At 41.1% G+C, this 25661-nt stretch overlaps 1 protein-coding gene across 3 annotated transcripts in view; it reads left to right on the top strand.

The window, feature by feature from the left end:
* The window catches only part of ANKRD46 (ankyrin repeat domain 46), a 40488-nt gene continuing 17169 nt past the window's right edge, over nt 2343-25661 (top strand). For 2 of the 3 annotated variants that reach the window (XM_018058307.1, XM_018058306.1), the window contains exon 1: nt 2343-2453. Coding sequence is in view for 1 of the 3 variants with exons in the window: in XM_018058305.1 (XP_017913794.1) it covers nt 6924-6944 (21 nt within the window). In the remaining 2 variants the exon portion in view is untranslated. Of the gene's footprint in view, nt 2454-5895; nt 6945-25661 lie in introns of those variants that run through there. The other variant, XM_018058305.1, reaches the window with a different exon arrangement.

Genomic DNA, 25661 nt, shown 5'->3' with positions numbered 1-25661 from the left:
TAATTCCTCCTCCTTTGCATCTCAGTTAAATATCACTTATTCAAAACCACTGCTGCTCCTCCATCTAAATTAGGTCCTGTTCTGTTTGCCCTCATATAACATCTCCCTTCTTTTCCTTCGTTAACACTTACCCTGGTTATAATTACAGGTATTCCTCTTGTTGGAACTCTCACAATCAGAACTCAGGACCAAATAGATTTTGCTAATGAGGAAGAAAAGGTAGATTTCCCTGAAGGAAATGGAATTTAAGCATCAGGGCCATTCTCTGGGCTAAATAACATTTCCTCCAACGGTGTCCCTGTCCTAATCCCCAGAATCCGTGACTATGTTAACTTGTACAGTAAAAAGAACTTTTCTGATGGGACTAAAATTAAAGATCTTGAAATGGAGGGACTGTTCTGGATTCTTCAGATGTACCAAACATGATCCAGAGTCCTTATAAACAGGCAGGAGGGTCAAAGTTAGAGAGGATACACAGTTGGCAGCAGAAGACAGAGACAAGAAAAGATGCTACACTGCTGATTTTGAACATGGAAGAGGCCATGAGCCAAGGACTATAGTGACCTCTAGAAGCTGGAGAAACAAGGAAATGGGTTCTCAGATCCCCCAGGAGGAATGCTGTACTTCTTACACTTAGCAGTCTCTACACTTTTTCAGATCAAACAAAAGCAGATCATGAAGATGGAAAGATTCATTTGAACAGAAGTAATGACTAAGGTCTTGGGTTGTTTGTTAACCGATTAATAAAAAAGAGGAATTGTAAGAACACACTGGAGAAATTCTTTGCTGATTTGACACAATTTACTGGCATCAATGAAGATATTATAAACTCAACACACAACCTCAAGGAGAATATCATGACAAATTGGTTAATAAATGTCATCAATTAAGAATATTTAATATTTATGATAGTCACTGCACAAGAAAATGTGAAATGTCTGAAATCTTATTCTTTCGTGAAAGAGACATGATATAGTCTTTCTCAAATTTGACAAAATTCCCAAACATTTACATAACACTTCCAGGAACACACTGTTAGTAATAGCCAAGGAATGGATGGACATGAGACCCCCTAGAGAGGAAAGGTGGATTGGCTGAGTGAGTATGCTAAAATTTAGGGAAGAGAGGATCACTGTGCAGGGTAAGTCTTGGCTACAGGACTGGAGTTGTTGGTAAACTCAGGAAAAAAAAGTTGCAGTAAATGTACTTCTCACCACCCACCATCTTTATAGTTTTGGCTAGGCACATGTTGCATTTCGTCTAGGAATTTTAAAAAGTGGGATGTAAGTAGTCAAACCTTTTTTGAAAAAACTTAGGTTCATATTTGAAAATTAGAGCATCCAGTTGCTATTACTAATACATCAATTTGGGTTACAGAGAAGACTTACCTGAAGGCCAGCAACTATTAATTGATGCCTACAGCTCCTGGTAGATCATAGCACCCGGTTCCATTGCTTCATGGCAAATAGATGGGGAAAAAGTGGAAACAGTGGCAGATTTTATTTTCTTGGGCTCCCTAATCAATGCAGATGGTGACTGCAGCCACAAAGTTAAAAGACGCTTGCTTCTTGGAAGGAAAACTATGACAAATCTAGACAGTGTATTAAAAAACAGAGACATCACTTTGTTGACAAAGGTCCATATAATGAAAACTATGTTTTTTCTAGTTGTCATGAACAGATGTGAGAGTTGGACCATAAAGAAGGCTGAGCACCGAGGAATTGATGCTTTCAAATTGTGGTGCTGGAGAAGACTCTTGAGAGTCTCTTGGATTGCAGACATCAAACCAGTCCATCCTAAAGGAAATCAACCCCGAATATTCATCAGAACTGATGCTGAAGCTGAAGCTGTAATACTTTGGCCACCTGATGCAAAGAACTGACTCATTGGAAAAGACCTTGATGCTGGGAAAGATTGAAGCGGGGAGGAGAAGGGGGCAGCAGAGGATGAGATGGTTAGACAGCATCACCAACTCGAAAGACATGAATTTGAGCAAACTCTGGGAGATAGTGGAGGACAGAGGAGCTTGGCCTGCTGCAGCCGGTGGGGTCACAGAGAGTCCAACTCAACTTAGAGACTTGGTAAGACTCTTGGTAAGACTGTCCTTGTCCTTCATTTAGCTGAGAGGTGGGATGTTTGTTTAGAAAAGGGCTTAAAAAGTGCAAAATGCTCCTGGACTCAGACCTATGGAACCTTTTTCAGTTGTCTTCTCTTCTCCCCCACAGCAGTTTTCTTACTTTGCTTAGTGATTCAGAGCTGGTCGAGCCGCCAGTGCGACTTCCAGCCTTCAGGGGGCGCACCAGCCGCGGCGCAGTGAGGCCGCTCTGGCCAGCTAGGGCCCGCTCGTCTTAGTGGCCAGCCCGTCCCCTCCTCTCCGTCCGCTGCCGTCGCCTCTGCCGCGGTCGCCGGGAGGAAGGTGGTGCCGCTGCCGCCATTCCTCGACTGACTGGAAGGTACTTGGGCCTCGGCCCGCGGGCAGCCCCGGGATGAAAGCCACTGACACCTCCCTGCGATGGCCCCGAAGCACCGGAGGGCCCGGCTTGGGGCCTGGGCTAGGGACCTGAGAGGCGGGGCCGCCGGCGGGGAAGCAGACCCGTGGTGGCCGGTCTCGGGTCTGTGCTGCCCGGGGGAGCTGGGAGGGCCGGCGCGGGCGCTGGGGGCTGCTGTGAGGGTAGCGGCCGCGCGGCGGGCGTGGCCGGGGCGGGCGGCCTGGCGGGGCCTCGCGAGGTCGACGGTCCGAGCCGGCGCCCCCCCGGCCGGCGTCTCGCCACTCCGCCAGAAAAGGTGCGCTGTCTCGGCCTCGGCACGGACAGTATGCGGCTAGTTACTCGGAACCCGCAGTCCAGGCGTGAAGAGAAGCTGCTGAGATGTGCGCGAACTATCCCGATATTACATGGCCCCGGGTACCCGGGTTCAAAGACAGGGCTGCTCCTTATTAAAAATGCAATGCAGGAGGCCGATCATCTGGCAATACAGGGCTCTGCCTCGAGAAAATGACGTTTATTCTTTAAAACGGCCCACGGTGTTTAGAATTGGCTGCCGAATATAACGAAGGGGGAAAAAATACATCATTTAATAGTGTCAATTCTCATTCTAAAGAATGGTACCTAGGAGCGTAAAGAGGTCTGCTAGCGGGGCGGGGATTATAGTAAGAGAAGTCTTCAATGCTTACTGTATGTCATTGTGCTGGGTACTTTACATCGTATTGTGTCTGTATTTAATCCTTGTAGCAACAGCAGAGGGTACCATTTCCATCTTACAAATAAGGAAACCGAGGCACACAGTCTAAATTAACTTGTCCAAGGTCGAACAGTTAGTAAAGGATTTGAACCTCATCTCCTTACTCCAGTGTTCCTGTTTGTTACCTATACAAACCTATTCCATAAGACTTTTGTTTACTTATCAATTTGACTTGTATTAGGTTGGTACAAAAGTAACTGCGATTTTGGACCCTGAATTTTCAATCATTGTAATTAGGCGCCAACGCATCGTTATTAGTCAAAATAGAAACCATTACAATCAACGTGTTTTTGTCAATGAGAAATAAGTTTGTTTATTCCTATAGTGTGAAAATACGTGCTTTGGGATTCCACGAACTCTTGGGAAGCATTTTCTACCTCCTGCTGGTTGTGGAAGCATTTGGCCTGCAACAAGTTGTCAAGATGCTTAAGGAAGGGGTAGTCAGTTGGTGAGAGGTCAGGTGAATATGGCAGATGAGGCAAAACTTCATAGCCCACGTCGCTCGACTTTTGAAGTGCTGGTTGTGTGGCGTGTGGGGGGGTGTTGTCATGGAGAAGAATGGGGCCCTTTCTGTTGACCAGGGCCAGCGCAGGTATTGCAGTTGTCCGTGCATCTCACCGATCTGTTGAGCATACTTCTCACATGTGATGGTTTCGCCGGGACTCAGAAAGCTGTGATGAATCAGACCTGCAGCAGACCACCAGACAGTGACCATGACCTTTTTTTGGTGCGAGTTTGGTTTTGGGAAGTGCTTTGGAGCTTCTTCTCAGTCCATCCACAGAGCTGGTTGTCAGTGGTTGTCGTATACAGTCGACTTTTTGTTGTGTGTCACAATCCAATCAAGAAATAGTTCATTGTTGCTGAATAAAAGCAGATGACACTTAAGAACAATGATTTTTTTGATTTGTGGTCAGCTTGTGAGGCCCCCACTAACTGAGCTTTTTCACCTTTCCAATTTGCATCAAATGCCACACAACTGTAAAATGGTCAACGTTGAGTCCTTTGACAACTTCTCGTGTGGTTGTAAGATCAGCTTTGATAATGACTCTCAGTTGGTTGTTGGCCAACCAGTATGCTCCTCACCTTCAAGGCTCTCATATCCTTTGCAGAACTTCTTGAACAATCACTGCATGTACGTAGTTAGAAGTTCCAGATTGCCTTGTTGATGTTGCGAGTTGTTTCCCTGCTTCTTTACAACCCATTTGGAACTTGAATTAAAAAAAAAAGCTCAAATTTGCATTTTGTCTAACGTCATTTCCATGGTCTAAAATAAATGTAAACAACAAGCAATAAGTCATTAGCAAAAAACATAAAGCAAGAAATACACATTAAAATGCTGTATAACATAACCACATTTATTTAAGAATGTATTCTGGTATCATATGGCCAATTTCAACAGTGTAAAATTGCAATTACTTTCACACCAACCTAATAGCTTGAACTGATTTCCCTGAGGTTTAATTTTCATGGCTAAATGCAAGTATCCTGTACCAACTCCTTTTTAGCTTAAAAGGAGTTTAATTAGAAAAATGTTTGCTTTTTAAGGAGTATAGTGATAATAAAGTTAAGCATGGACTAGGGCCCTCCCAGAGAAGGCAGTGGCACCCCACTCCAGTACTCTTGCCTGGAAAATCCATGAACGGAGGAGCCTGGTAGGCTGCAGTCCATGGGGTCGCTAAGAGTCAGACACAACTGAGGGACTTCACTTTCATGCATTGGAGAAGGAAATGGCAACCCACTCCAGTGTTCTTGCCTGGAGAATCCCAGGGACGGGGGAGCCTGGTGGGCTGCCGTCCATGGGGTGGCAGAGTCGGACACGACTGAAGCGACTTAGCTGCAGTAGCAGCAGCAGGGTTGGGTTTATTTGGTTGTTAATGAGCTTCATTACTTTTCATCATTGTTTGCATTTTGATACCATTTTTAGTGAATTCACTTTGCCTTTGCAGTATTACGACAGTAATGCTAAAGGGGAATGAAAGATTTGTCCATGTGATGAAGAACCCACCTGCCAGTGCAGGAAACGTAAGAGACGCAAGTTCAATCCCTGGGTCCGGAAGAGCCTCTGGAGTAGGCCATGGCAACCCATTCCATTACTTTTGCCTGAAGAATCCCATGAACAGAGGAGCGTGGCAGGTTCCATAGGGCCCATAGGGTTGCAAAGAGTCAGACATGACTGAAGCAACTTAGCACGTAAGTTAATATTTTAGAGGATGTAGGAAAGACATTTGAAAGACCGTAGTAAAGAGGAATTAAGAAATTTGGGGCGTGTTATTTAGAGCAAATTGTATTACTTACTATATGGAAGAGAAAGGCATTTCTAGTTCCTGTAAAGTGGTATTTCCCATTGTGGAGAGAAGTTGGATACTGTAGTGTGCTAAATCCCTTAGCCTTATCAGGATTTAAGAGTTTGCATATTCAGCACTCCCGTAGCAAATGTATGCAGAGTGCCTCCCAGAGGCAAGCATGGTTCTAATCCCCCGAGATGCGAGATGCGAGAGGAACAAAAGAAAACAGAATTCTTGTCCTCCTGGAGCTAACATTCCACTGGGGAAAGGTGGGGATGGGGATGATAAATAAAATACTTATTAAAAATTAAAATCTATCCAGTCAGGTGGTAATTATTGCTTAGAAGAAAAATGAAGCAGTGAAGGGCGATAGGGAGATCCAGGGAAGGAGCAGAAGCAGTTTTGAAATAAGGAACAGCTCCATAGAGAAGGCTCCTGAGTACAACCCGAAGGGGTCAGAGACAGCCCTGCAGCTGTGTAGGGGTCCGGTGCACCAGGCAAGGGCCCAGGCCTAGAGGCCGCCAGGTTTGTTGGGGGCCAGCAAGGAGGCCAGTGGGTTTGAGCAGAGGCAGGAAGGGTGAGGTAAGCTCTAGAGCTCATCTGTCCTGGTGAAGACCATGGCCTTTCCCCTGAGTGAGGAGGGAGGTGGTTGAGGGGAGTGGGGGGGCCTGACTTAACAGGTGTAAAGGATCGTTCTGGTGCCTGTGTTCAGAAGGGACAGTAGGAGCAGGGAGCCCAGTTAGGTTGGGTCAGTATCCGAATGAGAGGTGACGGAGTTTAGACCAAGTGGGAACAATAGTGTAGTAAGAAGCTGCTGTTTTCTAGGTATGGCTGACAGGATTTGCTGATGGATTGGATGTGGAGTATGAGGATAAAAGAGGGAAGGATGGCGCGAGGCCTTTGGCCTAAGCTAGTGGAGGGATGGAGCTGCCCTTTATGACATGGGGAAGACTCGAGGATGAGAGAGTTGGGGAGGCTGGTGGAGCAGCAGTCAAGAGTTCAGCTTTAGACGAGTCAGGTTTGAGATGCCTGTTGAGGTGGTGTTACGTGAGACTGGAGTTGAGTAGAAAGGTCCCAACTCAAAATAGAAATTTAGGAATCATTAGCAAGTAGGTAGTGTTTCAGGCCTTGAGATTATATGAGATCTGGTCTAAAGAAGCGAGGACTGAGCGCTGGGATTTTCTTTCCGTGTTCAGGGGTTGGAACCACAGAGGAGACTGAGAAGGAGCAGTCTTTGATTCGACACATCGGGAGATGAGGACCACGAAATGAATGTTGTGCTTAGCAGTGTGCCGGTCGCGGGTGTTGATGCAAGAGCACCCTGAGAAGAGTGGGAAGAAGATCTGATTAGTGTGGTTTGAAGAGAGAATCTAGGGAAAGGGATTGGAGTCAGCAAGTATGGACAGCTTTTTAGAGGAGGTTAGCTGTAAACTCTAATTTGAAAGCACTGCAGTCATCCTCACAGTAAATAATTTTATTTCTAGCTCCATCTATTTAGCAGTCAGACTTGGATCACTTTATCAATGATTGGTAGAAGTAAAATAACTATACTGCTATACTGAAAATGATACTGTGTTATTAACCTCCAAAACCCATACACACAAAAGCTTGTCCTTCTTTGCATAATTCATTTCAGCGCTCATAAAAGCCCTTTGGTAGAAGATGTTCCTTTGTCAATTATTTTTGTTCTTACCTCAGATTAAAATTAACTTAGAGGTGCTACAAACTGTGCATTTAAAACAAAATACATACTCATGAAAGTTGAAAACCAGGATTTATTTTGAAATATACTGTCTTTTGATCTCAACATGAGTTTAGGTTCTTGTTTCTGCCCTCAGTAAATTAATGGCCAAATAAAAAATAATCTACAAGGTATATAGTATATACCAGATTTACACCATCTTTACTGTGGATATATACTCTTTCCGTGGTCTTGTCCTGTGCCTTTTCCATAGCAAGTTCAGCTCACAGTTGCACTGTAAAGGTTTCAGTTCAGTTCAGTCGCTCAGTCGAGTCCAACTCTTTGCGACCCCATGAATCGCAACACGCCAGGCCTCCCTGTCCATCACCAACTCCCAGAGTTCACTCAGACTCACGTCCATCGAGTCAGTGATGCCATCCAGCCATCTCATCCTCTGTCGTCCCCTTCTTCTCCTGCCCCCCATCATTCTTTTCCAGTGAGTCTTTTCCAGTCTTTTCCAGTGAGTCAACTCTTCACATGAGGTGGCCAAAGTACTGGAGTTTCAGCTTCAGCATCATTCCTTCCAAAGAAATCCCAGGGCTGATCTCCTTCAGAATGGACTTGTTGGATCTCCTTGCAGTCCAAGGGACTCTCAAGAGTCTTCTCCAACACCACAGTTCAAAAGCATCAATTCTTCAGTGCTCAGCTTTCTTCACAGTCCAACTCTCACATTCATACATGACCACTGAAAAAACCATAGCCCTTAAGGTGATTAAATAAATTATTTTGAAGTTTAGGATTATATCTACTGATTTTTTTAATCCATTAGTTTTATCTGGAAGATGATGTGTCCTTCAGTGTACAGATGGAAATCTTTTTTTAATTTGAGAGAAGTACTTTCTTAAGTTTGTTTTTTGTTGTTTTCTCATTTTTCCCCCTCTGGCAATTTTTCATGGGTTGGCTCTGTTCTCTAGTTGTCATAATCATTTCACATGTCCTTGTTAACTTTTCTTTTGCAGAGTTTCTTAAGTTAGGCCTTTCCATCGCTGATTTGATTTTTTGTAATATTTGTTATGTTCTTTACTGCTTACAGGGGCATCCCTGGTGGCTCAAACGGTAAAGAATCTGCCTGCAATGTGAGAGACCAGGGTTCAATCCCTGGGTTGGGAAGTTTCCCCTGGAGAAGGGAATGGCAACCCACTCCTATATTCTTGCCTGGAGAATCCCACAGACAGAGGAGCCTGGCAGACCGCAGTCCATGAGGTTGCAAAGAGTCATATACAACTGAGTGACTAACACTTTCTCTGCTTACAATTTGAATTTTAAATTTTCTTTTATGTTTTTATCTAATTCATAGTCTTTTTTTAAATCCCAGTCTCCATATGGTACTTTTTTTTTCCCCCATAACCTGAGTTCTAAGTTTTTTTTTTCTTTTTTTGGTATATTCCTAAGCCAGATTTTTTTCTTTTTTTGTTCATTTCTTGTAAATAATTTTCAGTGGTATATTTTCTGTGTAGAGCTAATGAACCTCTTCTCTTATGCTGCAGGGTTTTTCATTAACTCTATTCATCCTTTAAAAATGGAAGAACTTTTGAGATTGTCACTATAGAAATGTCATTACCAAATTTGTTCCATACCATTCTACTAAAGACTTTTTCTAGATTTCTTACAAGGAAAATTAGTGAGAATTAGATTTTGTAAAGGATTGTATTGTGGGGTTTGAAAAAGATTTGCCTATTTAAAATTATTTTCGGTATTATTAGAACTTAAATTTATGGTTTATATCTTGGTAATAAAAACCCATTTTCCACACCAGCATACAGACAAAAGAATGATCAACTTAGATCTTATGCATAAAGTATATGTAATATGTAAATAAAATCAGTGACAAAAGAATAGCTAATTTCCAAATTAAATATATGCTTATCCCTTTTTCCTTTTCTCCAGTTTCATTTCAGTTCAGTCACTCAGTCGTGTCTGACTCCTTGCAACCCTGTGAATCGCAGCACGCCAGGCCTCCCTGTCCATCACCAACTCCCAGAGTCTACCCAGACCAATGTCCATTGAGTTAGTGATGCCATCCAACCATCTCATCCTCTAGTCATCCCTTCTCCTGCCCTCAATCTTTCCCAACATCAGGGTCTTTTCAAATGAGTCAGCTCTTCACATCAGGTGGCCAGAGTATTGGAGTTTCAGCTTTAGCATCAGTCTTTCCTTCCAATGAACACCCAGGACTGATCTCCTTTAGGATGGACTGGTTGGATCTCCTTGCAGTCCAAGGGACTCTCAAGAGTCTTTACAACACCACATTTCAAAAGCATCAATTCTTTGGCGCTCAGCTTTCTTTATAGTCCAACTCTCACATCCATACATGACTACTGGAAAAACCATAGGCTTGACTAGACAGATCTTTGTTGGCAAAGTAATGTCTCTGCTTTTTAATACGCTGTCTAGGTTGGTCATAATTTTCCTTCCAAGGAGTAAGCGTCTTAATTTCATGACTGCAATCACCATCTGCAGTGATTTTGGAGCCCAGGAAAATAAAGTCAGCCACTGTTTCCACTGTTTCCCCATCTATTTGCCATGAAGTGATGGGACCAGATGCCATGATCTTAGTTTTCTGAATGTTGAGCTTTAAGCGAACTTTTTCCACTTTCCTCTTTCACTTTCATCAAGAGGCTCTTTAGTTCTTTAGAGGCTCTTCACTTTATTCCATAAGGGTGGTGTCATCTGCATATCTGAGGTTATTGATATTTCTCCCGGCAATCTTGATTCCAGCTTGTGCTTCCTCCAGCCCAGTGTTTCTCATGATGTACTCTGCATAGAAGTTAAATAAGCAGGGTGACAGTAAACAGCCTTGATGTACTCTTTTTCCTATTTGGAACCAGTCTGTTGTTCCATGTCCAGTTCTGTTGTTTCCTGACCTGCATACATACAGGTTTCTCAAGAGGCAGGTCAGATGGTCTGGTATTCCCATCTCTTGAAGAATTTTCCAGTTTATTGTGATCCACACAGTCAAAGGCTTTGACATAGTCAATAAAGCAGAAATAGATGTTTTTCTGGAACTCTCTTGCTTATTCAATGATCCAGCGGCTGTTGGCAATTTGATCTCTGGTTCCTTTGCCTTTTTAAAACCAGCTTGAATATCTGGAAGTTCATGGTTCACGTATTGCTGAAGCCTGGCTTGGAGAATTTTGAGTATTACTTTACTAGCGTGTGAGATGAGTGCAATTGTGCAGTAGTTTGAGCATTCTTTGGCATTTCCTTTCTTTGGGATTGGAATGAAAGCTGACCTTTTCCAGTCATGTGGCCACTGCTGAGTTTTCCAAATGTGCTGACATATTGAGTGCAGCACTTTCACAGCATCATCTTTCAGGATCTTTCCAGCTTTGTTGAAATATTATTGACAAATAAAAATTGTACATAGTGTTTATGCAGTCTGATTTTTTAAAAGGCGTACAGTGTGATGATTTAATATTTTCATAAATTTGAAATGATTGCCCCACACAATCCATCACCTCACAGTTACCTTTGTGTGCGTATGTAATGAGAACACAAGATCTCAGCAAATTTCAAGTACACAATACATACTATTACCTACAATCATCCTGCTGAACATTAGCTCCATGCCATGAGTGATAGTTTGCACCCTTTGACCAACACCTTCCAGTTTCCCCCTCCCTCAGCCCCTGGCAACTACCCTTCTGCTCTCTGGTTCTGTGAGTTTGACTCTTTCAGATTCCATATCACATGTAAGTGAGATCGTTCGGTATTTGTCTTTCTGTGTCTAACTTACTTCTCTTTGGGTGGTATCATCCAGGTTCATTCATGTTGTCACAGACGGCAGAATTTCCTGCTTTTTGTGGCTGAATAATATTCGTCGTGTGTATACAGCATCTTTGTCATCCGCTCATGTCAGTGGACGCTTAGGTTGCTTCCCTGTCTTGGGTTTTGGGAATAATGCTGCAGTGAACACGCAGGGGTCTCTTGGAGATAAGATTCCACTTCCTGTTTATATGCCCAGAACTCTAGAACTTGGAGAAGTGTAGAACTTGAAGCAGAACTTGTTAGTGCTGTTCAGTTTTTCTAGACCTCTTTGTTCACTGCAGTATTTAGAAACCTTGTGTAATTTAACTTTTGATTTGCCAGTAATTCTTAGAGAAACAAAACAGTTCTAGACTAAACTGTGTTCAATGGAGATAGGCATACACCCATTTGATTTCAAAAAATTGGATGATTTTTTTGTTCCCAGCTCTTGGTCATGTGGCCATAAACGCACATATGCCAAAGAAATACTGATGCTTCTGTGTATTCACGGAACTATCCAATAAGTAGTCATTCTGACAGATTTATGCAGTTGGATACAATCAACTGAAAGATGTGCACATTGTTATTTAGGGATGGTGCCAAGTCATCTAGAAGCAAATGCAAGAACACACACGGTTTCTTTAGCTATTTTTTCGACATTGGGTCTTCGTGAAATTCCTCTGCTGTGTTTTACTTTAAAAAAAAAGTCTGAGTTGTGGCATGCAGGATCTTTAGTTGTGACATACAAGATCTAGCTCCCCAAGCAGGGATTGAACCTAGGCCTCCTGCATTGGGAGCACAGAGTCCTAACCTCTGGACCACTCGGGAAGTCCCTGTTTTACCTTTTAACCTAAGTATATTAAAACTAGCCAAGAAACCTGTATTTTCTCTTATGGTGTCTTTTTTTCTTTAGTCTAAGTTAAAATTTATTTAATGTCCTGGATGTGGCAGGACTGAGTCTGAGTGAACTCCGGGAGCTGGTGATGGACAGGGAGGCCTGGCGTGCTGCGATTCATGGGGTCGCAAAGAGTCGGACACGACTGAGTGACTGAACTGAACTGGGTGTGGCGTTGTCAGAATGGTTTAAGCATTCTAACTTTGGTGGCATTTTTAGCCCTAATATGTCTTTTTCCACGAGCCAGATGGCACTGATTCTTTCATTTAAATCTCTTTCTGCCACTTCCCCATTTGAAGCTGTATTTTGCCTCGTGGTTATTTTTCTTAAAAACAGAACAAAAACCGGTATTGTCTGTGTTTTCCCCACAGTGAGCTTATTTTTATCTCATCTATTCAGATTGTCTGTTCAACTTGTACTTCAAGTTATCTCCTTGGTGAGCGCCTAGAATTTACCCAGCTTTCAGTCTGCTTCCTGCCTGCTGTGCTATTTATTCCATTTTCAAATGAGATTTGTTAGACCTTAGTTAATTCAGCTTCTTGAAGAGAGTTAGATATCATTGCTCCCACCCTTCATTTGATCTTTGTCTTTTGCTGAAACATGTAACACAAGCAGTATTTTTTCCTTCTTAGAAAGCAGTGGCAGAAGCACACAGCAGTAGGAATCAAGTGGTAATGACTACTTTAGGTTCAAGGAAAGTGTAAAGGAAGTGTTACTCAGTCGTGTCTGACTCTTTGGGATCCCCCAGACTGTAGCCTGCCAGGCTCCTCTGTCCATGGGATTCTCCAAGCAAGAATACTGGAGTGGGTTGCCATTCCCTTCTCCAGGGGATCTTCCCGACCCAGGGATTGAACCCTGGTCTCCTGCATTGCAGGAGGATTCTTTTCCCTCTGATCCACCAAGGAAGTAAGACTTCAGGTTCTGTATCATTTAAATATTTGGTTGTAACAGAAAACCTAAACTGTCAATAAAAAAGGGAATTTATTGATGCCTGTATTTGAAAAGACCATAGTTAGTATGAGCTTCATGTGAGGTTAATCAAGGTCTGGCTCTGTTTCCCTGTATGCTTCCCATCTCCAGCACCCCTGCCTTTCTCTTTATCTGTTTCTCTCTCTCTCCCTCTGTCCCTTCTGAAATCCATGTCAAAATGACTAAAGCAATTTTAGATGTTCTGTTTATACCCTATTATCAGAAAAAAAGAATATATCACTTTAATATATATGGTTTTTCCAGTGGTCATGTATGGATGTGAGAGTTGGACGGTGAAGAAAGCTGAGTGCCAAAGAATTGATGCTTTCGAACTGTGGTGTTGGAGAAGGCTCTTGAGAGTCCTTGGACTGCAAGGAGATCCATCCAGTCTATTCTAAAGGAGATCAGTCCTGGATGTTCATTGGAAGGACTGATGCTAAGGCTGAAACTCCAATACTTTGGCCACCTCATGCAAAGGGTTGACTCATTGGAAAAGACCCTGATGCTGGGAGGGATTGGGGGCAGGAGGAGAAGGGGACGACAAAGGATGAGATGGCTGGATAGCATCACCGACTCGATGTACATGAGTTTGGGTGAACTCCGGGAGTTGGTGATGGACGGGGAGGCCTGGCGTCCATGGGGTCGCAAAGAGTCAAACACAACTGAGCGACTGAACTGAACTGAATATATATCACAGTAAGTAAAGGGTCTTATTGGACTGGAATATGTCTACTTCTAAATAAAACCACTGCATAAGAACCTACTGTTGAGGACAGGGAACTCTACTTAATACCCTGTAATGACCTATATGGGAAAAGAGTCTAAAAAAGAGTGGATATATGTATAACTGATTCACTTTGCTGTACAGCAGAAACTAAGATAACGTATTAATAAATCTACTATACTTCAATAAAAAATTAATTAAAAACAATAAACCACTGCAGCTAGAAGAATGTACCATGTTACATGTTATATGACTTGGAGTCAGAGCTTATTTCCTCAAAATATACTTAGGGACAGCCAGGAGTGATAGTGTTGGGTACTGCGGGACAGAAAAAGGCATGAATGGTAGGCAGCCAGTTGTGTCCACTACAGTGGCACTGGGCCTCCAAGGGAGTAAAAAGCACGGTTAGTTTTGGCCAGTATATAAGATCTTCAGCCTTTATAAGACCTGGTTCTGAACTCATTGTCAGGTGGCAAGTCGGAGGCAACCATGTGGAGGAGTAAGCATGTGGCAGGAGGAATGGAGAACAAAAACAAACCCTTCTCCCAAAATAAGCTTACAGCAAAAATTCCAAAATGAATGACAAAGATCCAGGGTCAAGAAAAACCCATCCAGCAGTGTGGCATTGGAACACAAACTCAGTCTTAGTGTAAGTGATTGTAGGAAACTAGCCAACAAAGTTTTTTTTTTTTTCCTTTTTTTATTGAAGTGTGGTTGCTTTAAATGTCTTGATGTGAGGGGTACAGCATAGCAATTCAGTATTTTTGCAAATTATATTCCATTATAGGTTATTACAAGATAATGGCTATAGTGTATACTGTACACTACCGTGTATACTTGTATATACACTGTATATACAAGTATACCTACAGTGTATACTTGTTGCTCCAACAAAGACTTTCAAGTGTCCTTATGCTCAAGTAGAGAAAGCACTTGCCTTTATTCAAAATGGTAAATTATGAAACAGAAAGTGACAAGAGCAGATGGAGATGAAGACAAAATTAGAACTCTTAGAAGTGAAAAAGTACAGTAGTCGAGGGGTTTGTTTTTTTTGATGTGTGATAAACTTAGACTCAATCCAGCCAGAGATAATAAATCAATTAGAAGATAGTGCTGAGAACTGTACCTAGAAGCTACAGCATAGAAAAGTTTTGGGTTTTTTTTTAAGAAAAGCATAAATTGAGTTTCCAACATATATCTAATAGGAAGATATGATTGAAAAGCAGTAGTTGAAGAGGTAAGTGAGAATTCCCCAGAATTCAAGAGGCCATGGTCCTTAGATTATAACTTATAAAAATTCAGAATTCCAACCAGGATATATAAATCCTCCTAAATAGATCCCAGCAAAACTGTTAACATTAAGGTTAAAGTGAAAATTTTTAAACCAAAGAAAAAAAAGACTTATGCAACAATTAGACTAAAGCAGATGTCTTCTAGCAATAATAGAGCCAAGAAGCAGTGGAATGATAGCCTCAGAATGCTGAGGGAAAGTAACTGGCAGCTACAGCCTTGTAATCACATGGACTATCATTCAAGAATAAAGTAAAAATAAAGCCACTGTCAGAAGACTGAAAGAGTGGACTGCTTACAAATCCTCCCTGAAAGAATTGAAGGGTGAACTTCAACCAGCAGAGTGAGGCATGGAACTTTTTTTAAAAAGAGTGGTCTGATTGATAAAATGTTGATAATTTAGTTAACCATTCTTTTAAAAAAAATTTTAAAGATAAAATCTATAGACAACAATCATGAAATGGAATGGTCTTGAGACCTTAGTCACTGACCACTCTTTGCCATGTTGGTCACAATGGCCTGGTAGGTCTTTGGGCAGTCTATAAAAATAGTTCCACGGGAAAGTGATACAGAGTTTTGCCAGCCTCTGTTCCTGTTTCTGAAAGATACCATAGACTCTTGAGTACACAGATGTTGAGCCAACTCACAGATCTGCTGTTTTACTAGGAGAGGCTGCATGGGGGCCAGGTCTCAGGCAGAAAGGGGATTGCTATGATTCATTGTCCATTCGGAATTACTGTTCCACTAAAGAAGCTACCAGGACTGCTGACTCCATCCTGCTTTATAGTACTAGCATTTCCTACTTCTTGCCCCACATCTTAGGTTCCTAAGTGGCAGCGCAAGGAAAGCTCCAGCTGAAAAATAAAACTTCTGCTTGAAATCCTACACTTATTTTTATCCTCCTAAGCTGGGTTAAAAAAAAAAAAAAACCCTAGTGGAAAAAAAAATCCGTATTTCTCTTTCCTGAACCTAGAGCCATTTCTAAGCATGTAATTCACTACTTTCTTGGGGTATCAAAGATGCTTCCCCAAAATAGGTTACCCACAGTCCAAAGGAGAGAGCAGGAAAAGAACCAAAGGCTTTAGACACTTTAAAGCCTTAGACACTCAACTCTCTTACTAAAACTCTGCACTTTCTTCCTACCAAAGATGTCACCCTTAACTGTTTCCAGTGGGAAGAAATACCTGTTACCCCGTGTGGTTTCTATATATATAGTTTCTATATAAGCATGCCACTTTTATTTTTTTAACATTTATCGATTTATTGGTCGTACTCTGCAGCATGTGGGATCTTAGTTCCCCCACCAGGGATCACACCCACAGCCCTTTCATTCCAAGTGTAGAATCTTAACCACTAGACTCCCAAGGAAGTCCACACATGCCATTTTTAAAGATTTGGCTAAGTTAGCCCCTTCAGCCTGTTGTCAGTCATTTTCTTCATGGCATATTATTTACCAGAGTCCCCAAAGGTTGGAACAGGTTGGGTAGGATGTAGGTCTAATAATGATATGTGAGGAGTTCCTGAATTTTAAGGGTCTACCTGGGCCACAAGTGTAAACATTCTGGAGCTCTAAATGTGATTTAGACTGGAGTGGTTCATGTGGCCTCACTGTTACCGAAACGCAAGTCTGTGTGCCCAACGCACAGTGAGGCCAGTCAGTACTAAAGCAAGAGTTTGGAACAGAGAAAGGTCTGTTACAGGCTCATACAAGGAGATGGGTGGCTCGTGCCCTAAGAACCCCAAAGTTACTGAACGCTTTCAGCAAGCCCCTTTAAAAGCAAAAGGTGACGGATGGGTGTGGTGAGTTGTTGCACACTTCTCGGTGTCAGCTCCTTCGTTCTTAAGGTCTAGTAACAGGTAATGATGACCCTGTAAATCTCTACCAGATGAATGGTATTCTCTGTCCTGACCAGAAAGGCAAGATCCCAAAGCACAACTCTCAGCCTCCAAGGTCCCAGTCCTGGCTGAGAGGAGGCGGATCTCAGTTGGCAGCTCCTTCAGGGCCAGGTTCCCACACCCTTCCCAGCTGTCATCCCTGAGGGAGCCAGGCATCCAACCCAACTGGTCCTCAGTCTCCTCAGGTGGCCCAAAGGGCGAGACCAGGTCTCACAGGTCAGGCAGACGGCCACTGCTATTAGGTCACAGAGAGAGGGAGCAGGGAGAGGTTCACTGCTCCTCGAGGCCTGGGCCGTGGCTAGTGGGGGGCCTTGGTGAGGGCTCTGGAGCCTTCATATGTGCTTCCCAGCTCACCTGCTGGCCCAAGGCTGGGTGGGCTGGAGGGTCTCCAAAAGAAGGCCTGAATCTGCCTCTTCTCACTCTCCACCTGACGACCGCCACACCAGTGACCCTTGGCTGAATTGCTTCCCTAATGGTCCCTCATTGACAGTTAGTTACTTGTGAGCAGGGTCCACTGTGGTGCTGACCAGCCCTCTCTTGGGTTGTGTAGACCAGGGAGTGTCCTGTTCCACCCTTTGTCACTAGAATGGGTGTTTTATATTAAGGATGCCACACACACTAGCTTCCATCTAGCACGTAATTCAGAGCATGAATGGCTGCAGGTTCTAGAATTGTGAAAACCTGTTACGTTGAAGATGATGTACTTTGTATTTCTACCATAGATCATGAATAAGGCTAGACCCCTAGAGGTGAGGGTTGACATGAAAAGTTACAGGCTCTCTGGTTCTCGGTATCATCTATAAACCTGGGAGCTTGGGTTAGATAATCTGTTAGGTGATCCTAGATCACCCTTCAGCTGTAAAATCTTCATAGAAATACTCCTAAGAACAGTCTTTTGCTTTCAGATGATTTGAGGTGAAGTCTGGTTAAATTTTGTCCTGTTTAGAAAATAAGGAATAATTTACAAAAAGCTGTAATTCCTATATTTTAAAATAACACTGAATAAATTAATAAGTAAGAAGGTCATTTTTGTAACACTTTAACAATTCTGTGTATATGAAGTCTGATATCAAAGGTGGGCTTAATGAGGTTTAGATTTTTTAAAAGGCCTGGAATCATATTTATGCTGTATTTGCCTAGTAAGCTCTTCTCCCCTCTCCTACCCTGGCTGCTTTGCCTGGCTTATGGGATTTTAGTTCCTGCACCAGACCAGGGGCTGAACCCAGGCCCTTGGCAGTGAAAACGCCAAGAGTGAACCACTGGACCGCCACGGAGTTCCCCTTCCTTCCTCCCTCCTCCCTTTCCTTCCTTTTCCTTCCTTCGCTTTGTTTTCTTTCTTCTTTGAGGTATAATTGACACATTATATTAGGTGAGCTTTTCTTTTCTAAGGAAAATTGAAGTTCAGACCAATTCTGAACAATTTCAAAATTAGTAAGAATGACAATAAGTGACTGAAATGAGACAAAGGAAAACTTCAGAGGCCCTCGTTCTGGCTTTATACCAGTACTGGATGCTCACATTGCTTTTGAAGTCCAGGTGGGCCACAAGGTGGCACTATCAGGTCACGTAATAAAATACTGAGGTAGCTAGGAAAAAGCTTTTTTAAAAAATCAAATAACTTTATTGCAAAAGTAATATACTTCACATTGACCTCCCAGTACTAATTTAATGTCTTTATTTTATTATTACAGATTAAAAATTGGAAATTTCAGTGAGAAGAAGTCCCTTGCTAAGAATTTTTAACACGGTGAACACAGTAAAAATTTTTAGAAAATACTAAAAGGCATCAGAATAAAATAAGATGATATTCTCTTTGTGAAAAATTAATTTTTATCTATCTTAAGCCAATATTTTTCTGAAATTTGAATTGTAACTAAAGAAAGTGTTTTTTTGGCTGCACCAGGCATCATGTAAGCTCTCAGTTCTGGAACCAGGGATTAAACCCATTGCCCTTGCATTGGAAGCATAGAATCTTAACCGCTGAACCGCTAGGGAAGTCCCACTAAATTTTAATAATTTAAAAATAATGTTTAAGTAATATAAATATTTCAGGATATGTATTTTAGAAATTCTTGTTTGGTTTGTTGTGATTTCCTGATGGAGAAATAAAATTTTAGGCAAGTATTTTCTCACTATCCCAACAAGTAAGAAATGCTTGAGAATATTGAGTCCAGGAACATAGTCACTTCCTGTAAGTGGAAAACACTTCCAAATATTTTATTTTTATTTTTCTTACTCTTAAAAAAAGTCTAATTTGTGTGAGATGATTGCAAAGAGTTTATCAGAATGATATGTACTAGATTGACATTCTTGTAGAGTAAGAAACATTTCCAGATGTTTATTGTTTTGCCACAGTTTAAAAAGTTTACTTTTAGTGAAATGTTTCTAAGAGTTAATTCAAAGTGTGTAGACTAGACTAATGTTTCCCTTTATACAACCTTCAATGAAAAGATTTGCTAAAAACTAATTCATTATATTAAAAAGAATCATATGAAAACAAACTTAGGGACGTAGTTTTTTCACCTATAAAAATGAGAATAATGATATCAGTAGTACTCACCGTATAGGTCTTTTTCATGAGGACTCAGTTATTACTAGAAAAATACTTAAACAGTGCCTGGTGTATAATAAATAAATAAATAAATGTTATACATGTTGCTAAGCAGTTGTTTGCAGAGTAATAGCAAACATACAAATCATTTTGCCCTTTCCATTATAAATAGTAATCATAACATAATAAAATTTTTAAATTTAAATTTAATTATTTTAATTGGAGGCTAATTACTTTACAATATTGTATTGGTTCTGCCACACATCAACATAAATCCACCACAGGCGTACACGTGTTCCCCATCCTGAACCCCCCTCCTCCCTCCCCGTACTATCCCTCTGGGTCATCCCAGTGCACCAGCCCCAAGCATCCTGTATCGAACCTGGACTGGCGATTCATTTCTTATATGATATTATACATGTTTCAGTGCCCTTCCCCCAAATCATCCCACCCTCTCTCTCTCCCACAGAGTCCAAAAGACTGTTCTATACATCTGTGTCTCTTTTGCTGTCTCACATACAGGGTTATCGTTACCATCTTTCTAAATTCCATATATATGCGTTAGTATACTGTACTGGTGTTTTTCTTTCTGGCTTACTTCATTCTGTATAATAGGCTCCAGTTTCATCCACCTCATTAGAACTGATTCAGATGTATTCTTCTTAATGGCTGAGTAATACTCCATTGTGTATATGTACCACAGCTTTCTTTCCATTCATCTGCTGATAGACATCTAGGTTGCTTCCACGTCCTGGCTGTTCAGTTCTGCGATGAACATTGGGGTACATGTGTCTCTTTCAATTCTGGTTTCTAACATAATAAGTATTTATAAACATAAATTCTTTGTTCCCTAAGAATATCACCTAAGTAATACCCAATTAGCCCACTTTTAATTAATATCAATATATGAGCTTAAGCACAATGTACTGGCCTTTCTTAAAGTGGCATTCTCTAATTCACACATTTGAAATTAACCTCCCCTTTACTGCAATAAAATATTTTTAATAATGAAGTAGTTGATAATTTGGTGTTGAAGAAATCACAAAATTAGAAAATTTTAGACAGTTAAATTCGACTCGGGAATACCATAAAATGTGCATGCTCCACAAATAAGACTGGAATTGGCTGCCATGCCCTCCTCCAGGGGATCTTCCCAACCCAGGGAAGTGATCAAACCCGAGTCTCCTGCATTGCAGGCAGACTGAAAAGCAGAGACATCACTTTGCCAACAAAGGTCTGCATAGTCAAAGCTATGGTTTTTCCAGTAGTCATGTACAGATGTGAGAGTTGGACCATAAAGGAGGCCGCTCACTGAAGAATTGATGCTTTCGATTTGTGGTGCTGGAGAAGACTCTTGAGAGTCCCTTGGACTGCAAGAAGATTAAACCAGTCAATTCTAAAGGAAATCAACCTTGAATATTCATTGGAAGGACTGATAGTGAGCCTGAAGCTCCAATACTGTGGCCATCTAATGGGAAGAGCCGACTCATTGGAAAAGACTCTGATGCTAGGAAAGATTGAGGGCAGGAGAAGGGGGCAGCATAGGATGAGATGGTTAGGTAGCATCACTGACTCAATGGACATGAATTTGAGCAGACTCCGAGAGAGAGTAAAGGTCAGCGGGGCCTGGCAGGCTATAGCCCAAAGAATCGTACCCGACTTAGCGACTGAACAACAGCAGCAAAAGGATCCTAAACCTAACTTTAAGATGAACTGTAAATAAGAATCTTGGAAGTTTTATAGTGAGCAAAGCAAGCATTGCATTAAGATTGCTATCACAGTAACACCATTCGCCAGGAAGAAATGGAGCTGGTTCCACAGCCTTTCATTACAGTCAGGGTCATCTGTGTCACATGTTTAAATACATCGCCTGAAAACTTACTGTGACAGTCAAAGTTTGTCCAGAAACGTTATTTAAAAAGCCTCTTAGACTATCTTCATTTTGACTGATTTACAGTGTCAGTGAGTTTGAACCTGGGTAATAATTGGAAGACTATAGGGCGAATTCTTTTTTAATATGCTAGGATATTCAATAATAAAATTATGGTACATGCAAACAATAGAATATAACCATTAAAAATAATTTAGAAGATTGGTAACATGGAAGCATGTTCATAATATAATAAATTAAAAAGTTTAACGTTAGTATGTATAGTATGAATTAAACATTCATTCATATAGAGAAAAAAGCTGTGAGACTGTAACGTCAAAATATTAATGGTAGTTGCTTCTAGTTGTTAGGATTATGATAATTTACTTTCTTCTCTTTGTTCATGTTTATTTTCTTAAGAATTTTACAATGAACTATAGAACTAGTCATGAGAAAAATGTTACTTCAAAATCCTGTTATAGTGAACTTAACTGAGTGTACATTCAGCAAAGAATTATTGGATCCCCCCATGTCTAGGTTTTAAGAAACAATGTGCCAGGCACTGTGTAATCTGCCAGGATACACAGACAGGTCAGACCCGTTTTTTGTCTTCTTAGAGGCATGGTCTGTCAGGAATTTTAAAAACAGTTGTAAACAAGCAACAAAGCTTTGTATAAACCTTGATTAGAAGCAGCATGGCATTTTGGAAATCTTATAGACTAAATTTGAAATCCACTCTGACACTTAATAATAAACTTAGACACATTAAATTTTCTAAGTCTTGGAAATTATCAAGACCACTCTATTAGAGAAATACGGAGCTTCCAGGGAGGTCTCAGTGGTAAAGGATCCCCGTGCAATGCAGGAGATGCAGGTTTAATCCCTGAGTCATGAAGAGCCCCTGGAGAAGGAAATGGCAACCCACTCCAATATTCTTGCCTGGGAAATCCCATGGACAGAGGAGCCTGCTGGGTTATAGTCCATTGGGTTGCAAAAGAGTTGGACATGACTTAGCAACAACATTAGAGAAATATAGCTGCTAAAGATAAATAGATGGAGAAATATATTATCTGTGTTTTGGGAAAGGGTTTAAAGACTGTTAAAATTTTTACTTGCTCACAGCTAAATTTCTTTTATATAGGGCTTTTTATCCCCTTGTCTAATATCTGTGGATCTGTGCAATGCTTAGGTTTTAAGAAAGGTAATTTTAAAGTGCAAGCAATTAGGATTTAATAAATTCATTGGACATTCTTGTTTTATGGTTCTTTGAGATCATTTTATGTTTTAAAAACAACTGTATCCTTCTAATATTGGGTAAGAATAACCAGGTGAGGTATAGTGAATCCAGATTTGGGGTTTCCATTTACTGAATGTCATTCTCAGTTTTAGTACTTTCCCTTGACATTAGAAAATGCAGGCAATAAGATCTGATAGCATATCTCTTCAGGTATGCCATTTTTCCTTGAATTTTGTTGAGTGTTTGGTACTTTGATCTCTGATCAAAGTTGCTTGTGTAGGCATAAGGCTGTCAGTCCATTTGAACCAAGAATGTAGCATTTGGTCTTGCCTTTCCCAGTGATTTTTCAAAATGAAAAATAAATCAATACATTCTGTATGGTTAGTGATGTTGGATATAGAAGACCAATTTAAAGTTATGGTGTAGTAAGTATATGTTAAAATAGAACATGTTTTCTTCACTGTTTCTTAACCATCAAGAATACTTAAAGCTGTTGAGATTGACCTAAAATTAATGTAAAATAAAACTATAAAATAAAAGAAAAAGAGTGTTAACTAGAACTTTATTATCAAGTTGGCAACTCACAAGTTTTCACCGAAACCTCCTTACTGTTTGTTATGTGGGTTTATACAAGCGTTGTTTGGCTTTAGGAGCTCTTGTTACTGAGATCTGGGTGACTGCCTTGTCCCCGAGAATGAGTGACTCCATCCTCATGAAGTTTCCTGTGCAGTATAACAGAGCATGGAGTTGGAAGTTTTAAAGCTAAGCTATACCAGCCCTCTAAGACCTGACCCCCAAAGTCCTGCTTCTAACAATCCCAGGGAGTTGGCCTCTGAACCAGTCGTTGAACAACCATAGGAATCAAAACTAGGCCATGGTGAACAACCTGAGGACTTTCTGGGGCTTGACTGTTCCCAGTATTGGCTGTTTTTGTGGTTTTTCCTCTGCGAGGAGGAACCAGTTCTCTTTTTCTTTCTTCGAGGTCTTTATTCCCCACTAGAGGTCACCCAGTTGTTAGAAACTGTTGTGTTAACAGGGGATCAGTGCTCTGCAAGCTAGAGTACAGTTGAGGACTGGTCTCAGAGCTGTGCCCAGCCTCGGGAGGGTGGTAACTTACATTTTGGGTACTTGAGTCATATAGCTATTATGTAGCTGAAGTGGGGCTCAAACCTAGGTGTTCCAGTTCCAGATACATTCTGGGTGGAGGAACCAAGCCCTCTGAGCATCTGACTGTAGAGAAACTGCCTCTAGAGTCCTGTACACTCCTGAAAGCAGCCCCTGGCAGGAGAGTCTGACTGCATCGCGTCCCTCTCCCTCCTGCATTCCCCACCTCTAAGGCTGCCTCCAGTATGCCCACATCCTTTCACAAGGTGACAGACTCAGCCTTCTGTGAGTCTCGAAAGATATCACACATTAATACCTTTAACTTTGCTTGTGAAATGGTTCTTATGACACATTCCCTTGGTAAATACCAGGGCTTCCACCTGAGCCCTTCCACATGGTGAGTTCTACAAATTCTCCCATAAATAACCTCTTACTCTCCTAGCACCCAGAGAAATGACCTCAAAGAAGACCTTTCTTTCTTCCTTTTTTTTTTTTCCCCTTACATGGGGAAAATGAATACCTTCAGACTCAACAATATTTTCATCAAAATCTTTAGGCTTCCATATGACTCAAAAATTGCACTCCTAGCCATTTATCCCAGAAAAATGAAGATTTATATTCCCATAAAAAACATGTACCTGAATGTTTTAGAAGCTTTAGCATAACACCCCAAACTAGAGATACTCAGATGTCCTTGAGTAAGTAGACAGTTAAACTGTGGTACATCCATACCATGGAATACTACTCAGCAGTAAAAGAAAAAAGAAAGGAAGAAAGAAACTTTGATACAGACAACAACCCAGGTAAATCTCCAGAGAATTATGTTGAGTGGAAAAAAAACAATCCTCAAAGTTGCATACTGTATGGCTCCATTTATGTAACATTCTTAAAATGACAGAATTTAAGGGAAGGTGGGGGCAGGAGGGGAATAGGTGTGGCTGTAAGTGGGCAAAGACCCTGGTGGGGATGGAGAGGTTCTGTGCCCATGTCCTGACTTTATCAGTATCAGTTAATATCCTGACTGATGTGCTACAGTTTTACTCTCTGTTATCATGAGGGAAACTGACTGGATGCCACACAGGATCTCTCTGTGTTATTTCTTATAGCTGAAGCCAAATGTACAATTATCTCAAAAAATTTAACTGAAAAAAATCTTTAGTCCTCTTCACCCTTCAGACGACAGTTAATATATATCCTGATTTTTATTCATTTCTATTATTTTGGGTGGAAGCTGTTAATAGCTTTCTAGTGATTTATTTAGGGTCTTTGACATTTTCTTGGCAGGTTTCTAGTAAGTCTAATGCATTTATAAAATATTTAGTTTGCAATTGTAAATTTGTAATTTGATGATTTATTTTCTTATGGGGCCTTGTCATATCAAAAGAAACTGGCAGAAAATAGTCTTGTGAATTTAAGGAAACATTTGGATTACTTTGAGGGTGCATAACTATATAATCTGTAATTCTGTCTCCAATCACAAAGCAGCAGTTGTCCTTTTCATAATATTGGGTTGACCAAAAAGTTCATTCAGGTTTTCTCGTTAAGATTGTACGGAAAAACCTGAGTGAACTTTTTGGCTAACCCAATATAAATGTTACAAACTTCAAAATAACCCCTGTACCATTTTAACATTGAAAAAGGCAGATTTTATATTAATATATTAGAGGCTTTAGTCATGAACACTCAGCTCCAGTGGGCAGGACAAGAGAGGAAAATAGTAAGCTTTGGGTAAACACAGATTATTTGTTCAAGGAAATCAGTTGAGTGATTTGATAAATCGGTGATAAAGGAAGTTTGTCTAAACTGGTATTACAGACTGACAGAAAACTAGGGAACAGTCGAGAAGGGTATATGTTTTGAGTTTTACTGAGTTGTCATGGTATTTGCTGAACTATTACGGGACTGGTCCTCTCATGCAGTTTGTCAGCCCTTGTCTTCACTTCCAGCCTCACACTGATAGCCTTTACGATACAACCTAACTTACATTGGTAAATGGAGCTTCATAAAATGCCACTAATTACTTTCCTATATAAGTTTACTCAAGGGGACTTGGTAACAGCGTGAATGACTAGTAAAAGTCATGAATTTCAGCTGGAGCTATAAATTTGGAAT

Source organism: Capra hircus, chromosome 14, assembly GCF_001704415.2.
Source record: "Capra hircus breed San Clemente chromosome 14, ASM170441v1, whole genome shotgun sequence".
In the NCBI taxonomy this organism is placed as follows: domain Eukaryota; kingdom Metazoa; phylum Chordata; class Mammalia; order Artiodactyla; family Bovidae; genus Capra; species Capra hircus.
The sequence above is the reverse complement of the archived record's forward strand: the minus strand, read 5'-3'. Positions and strand labels throughout refer to the sequence as shown.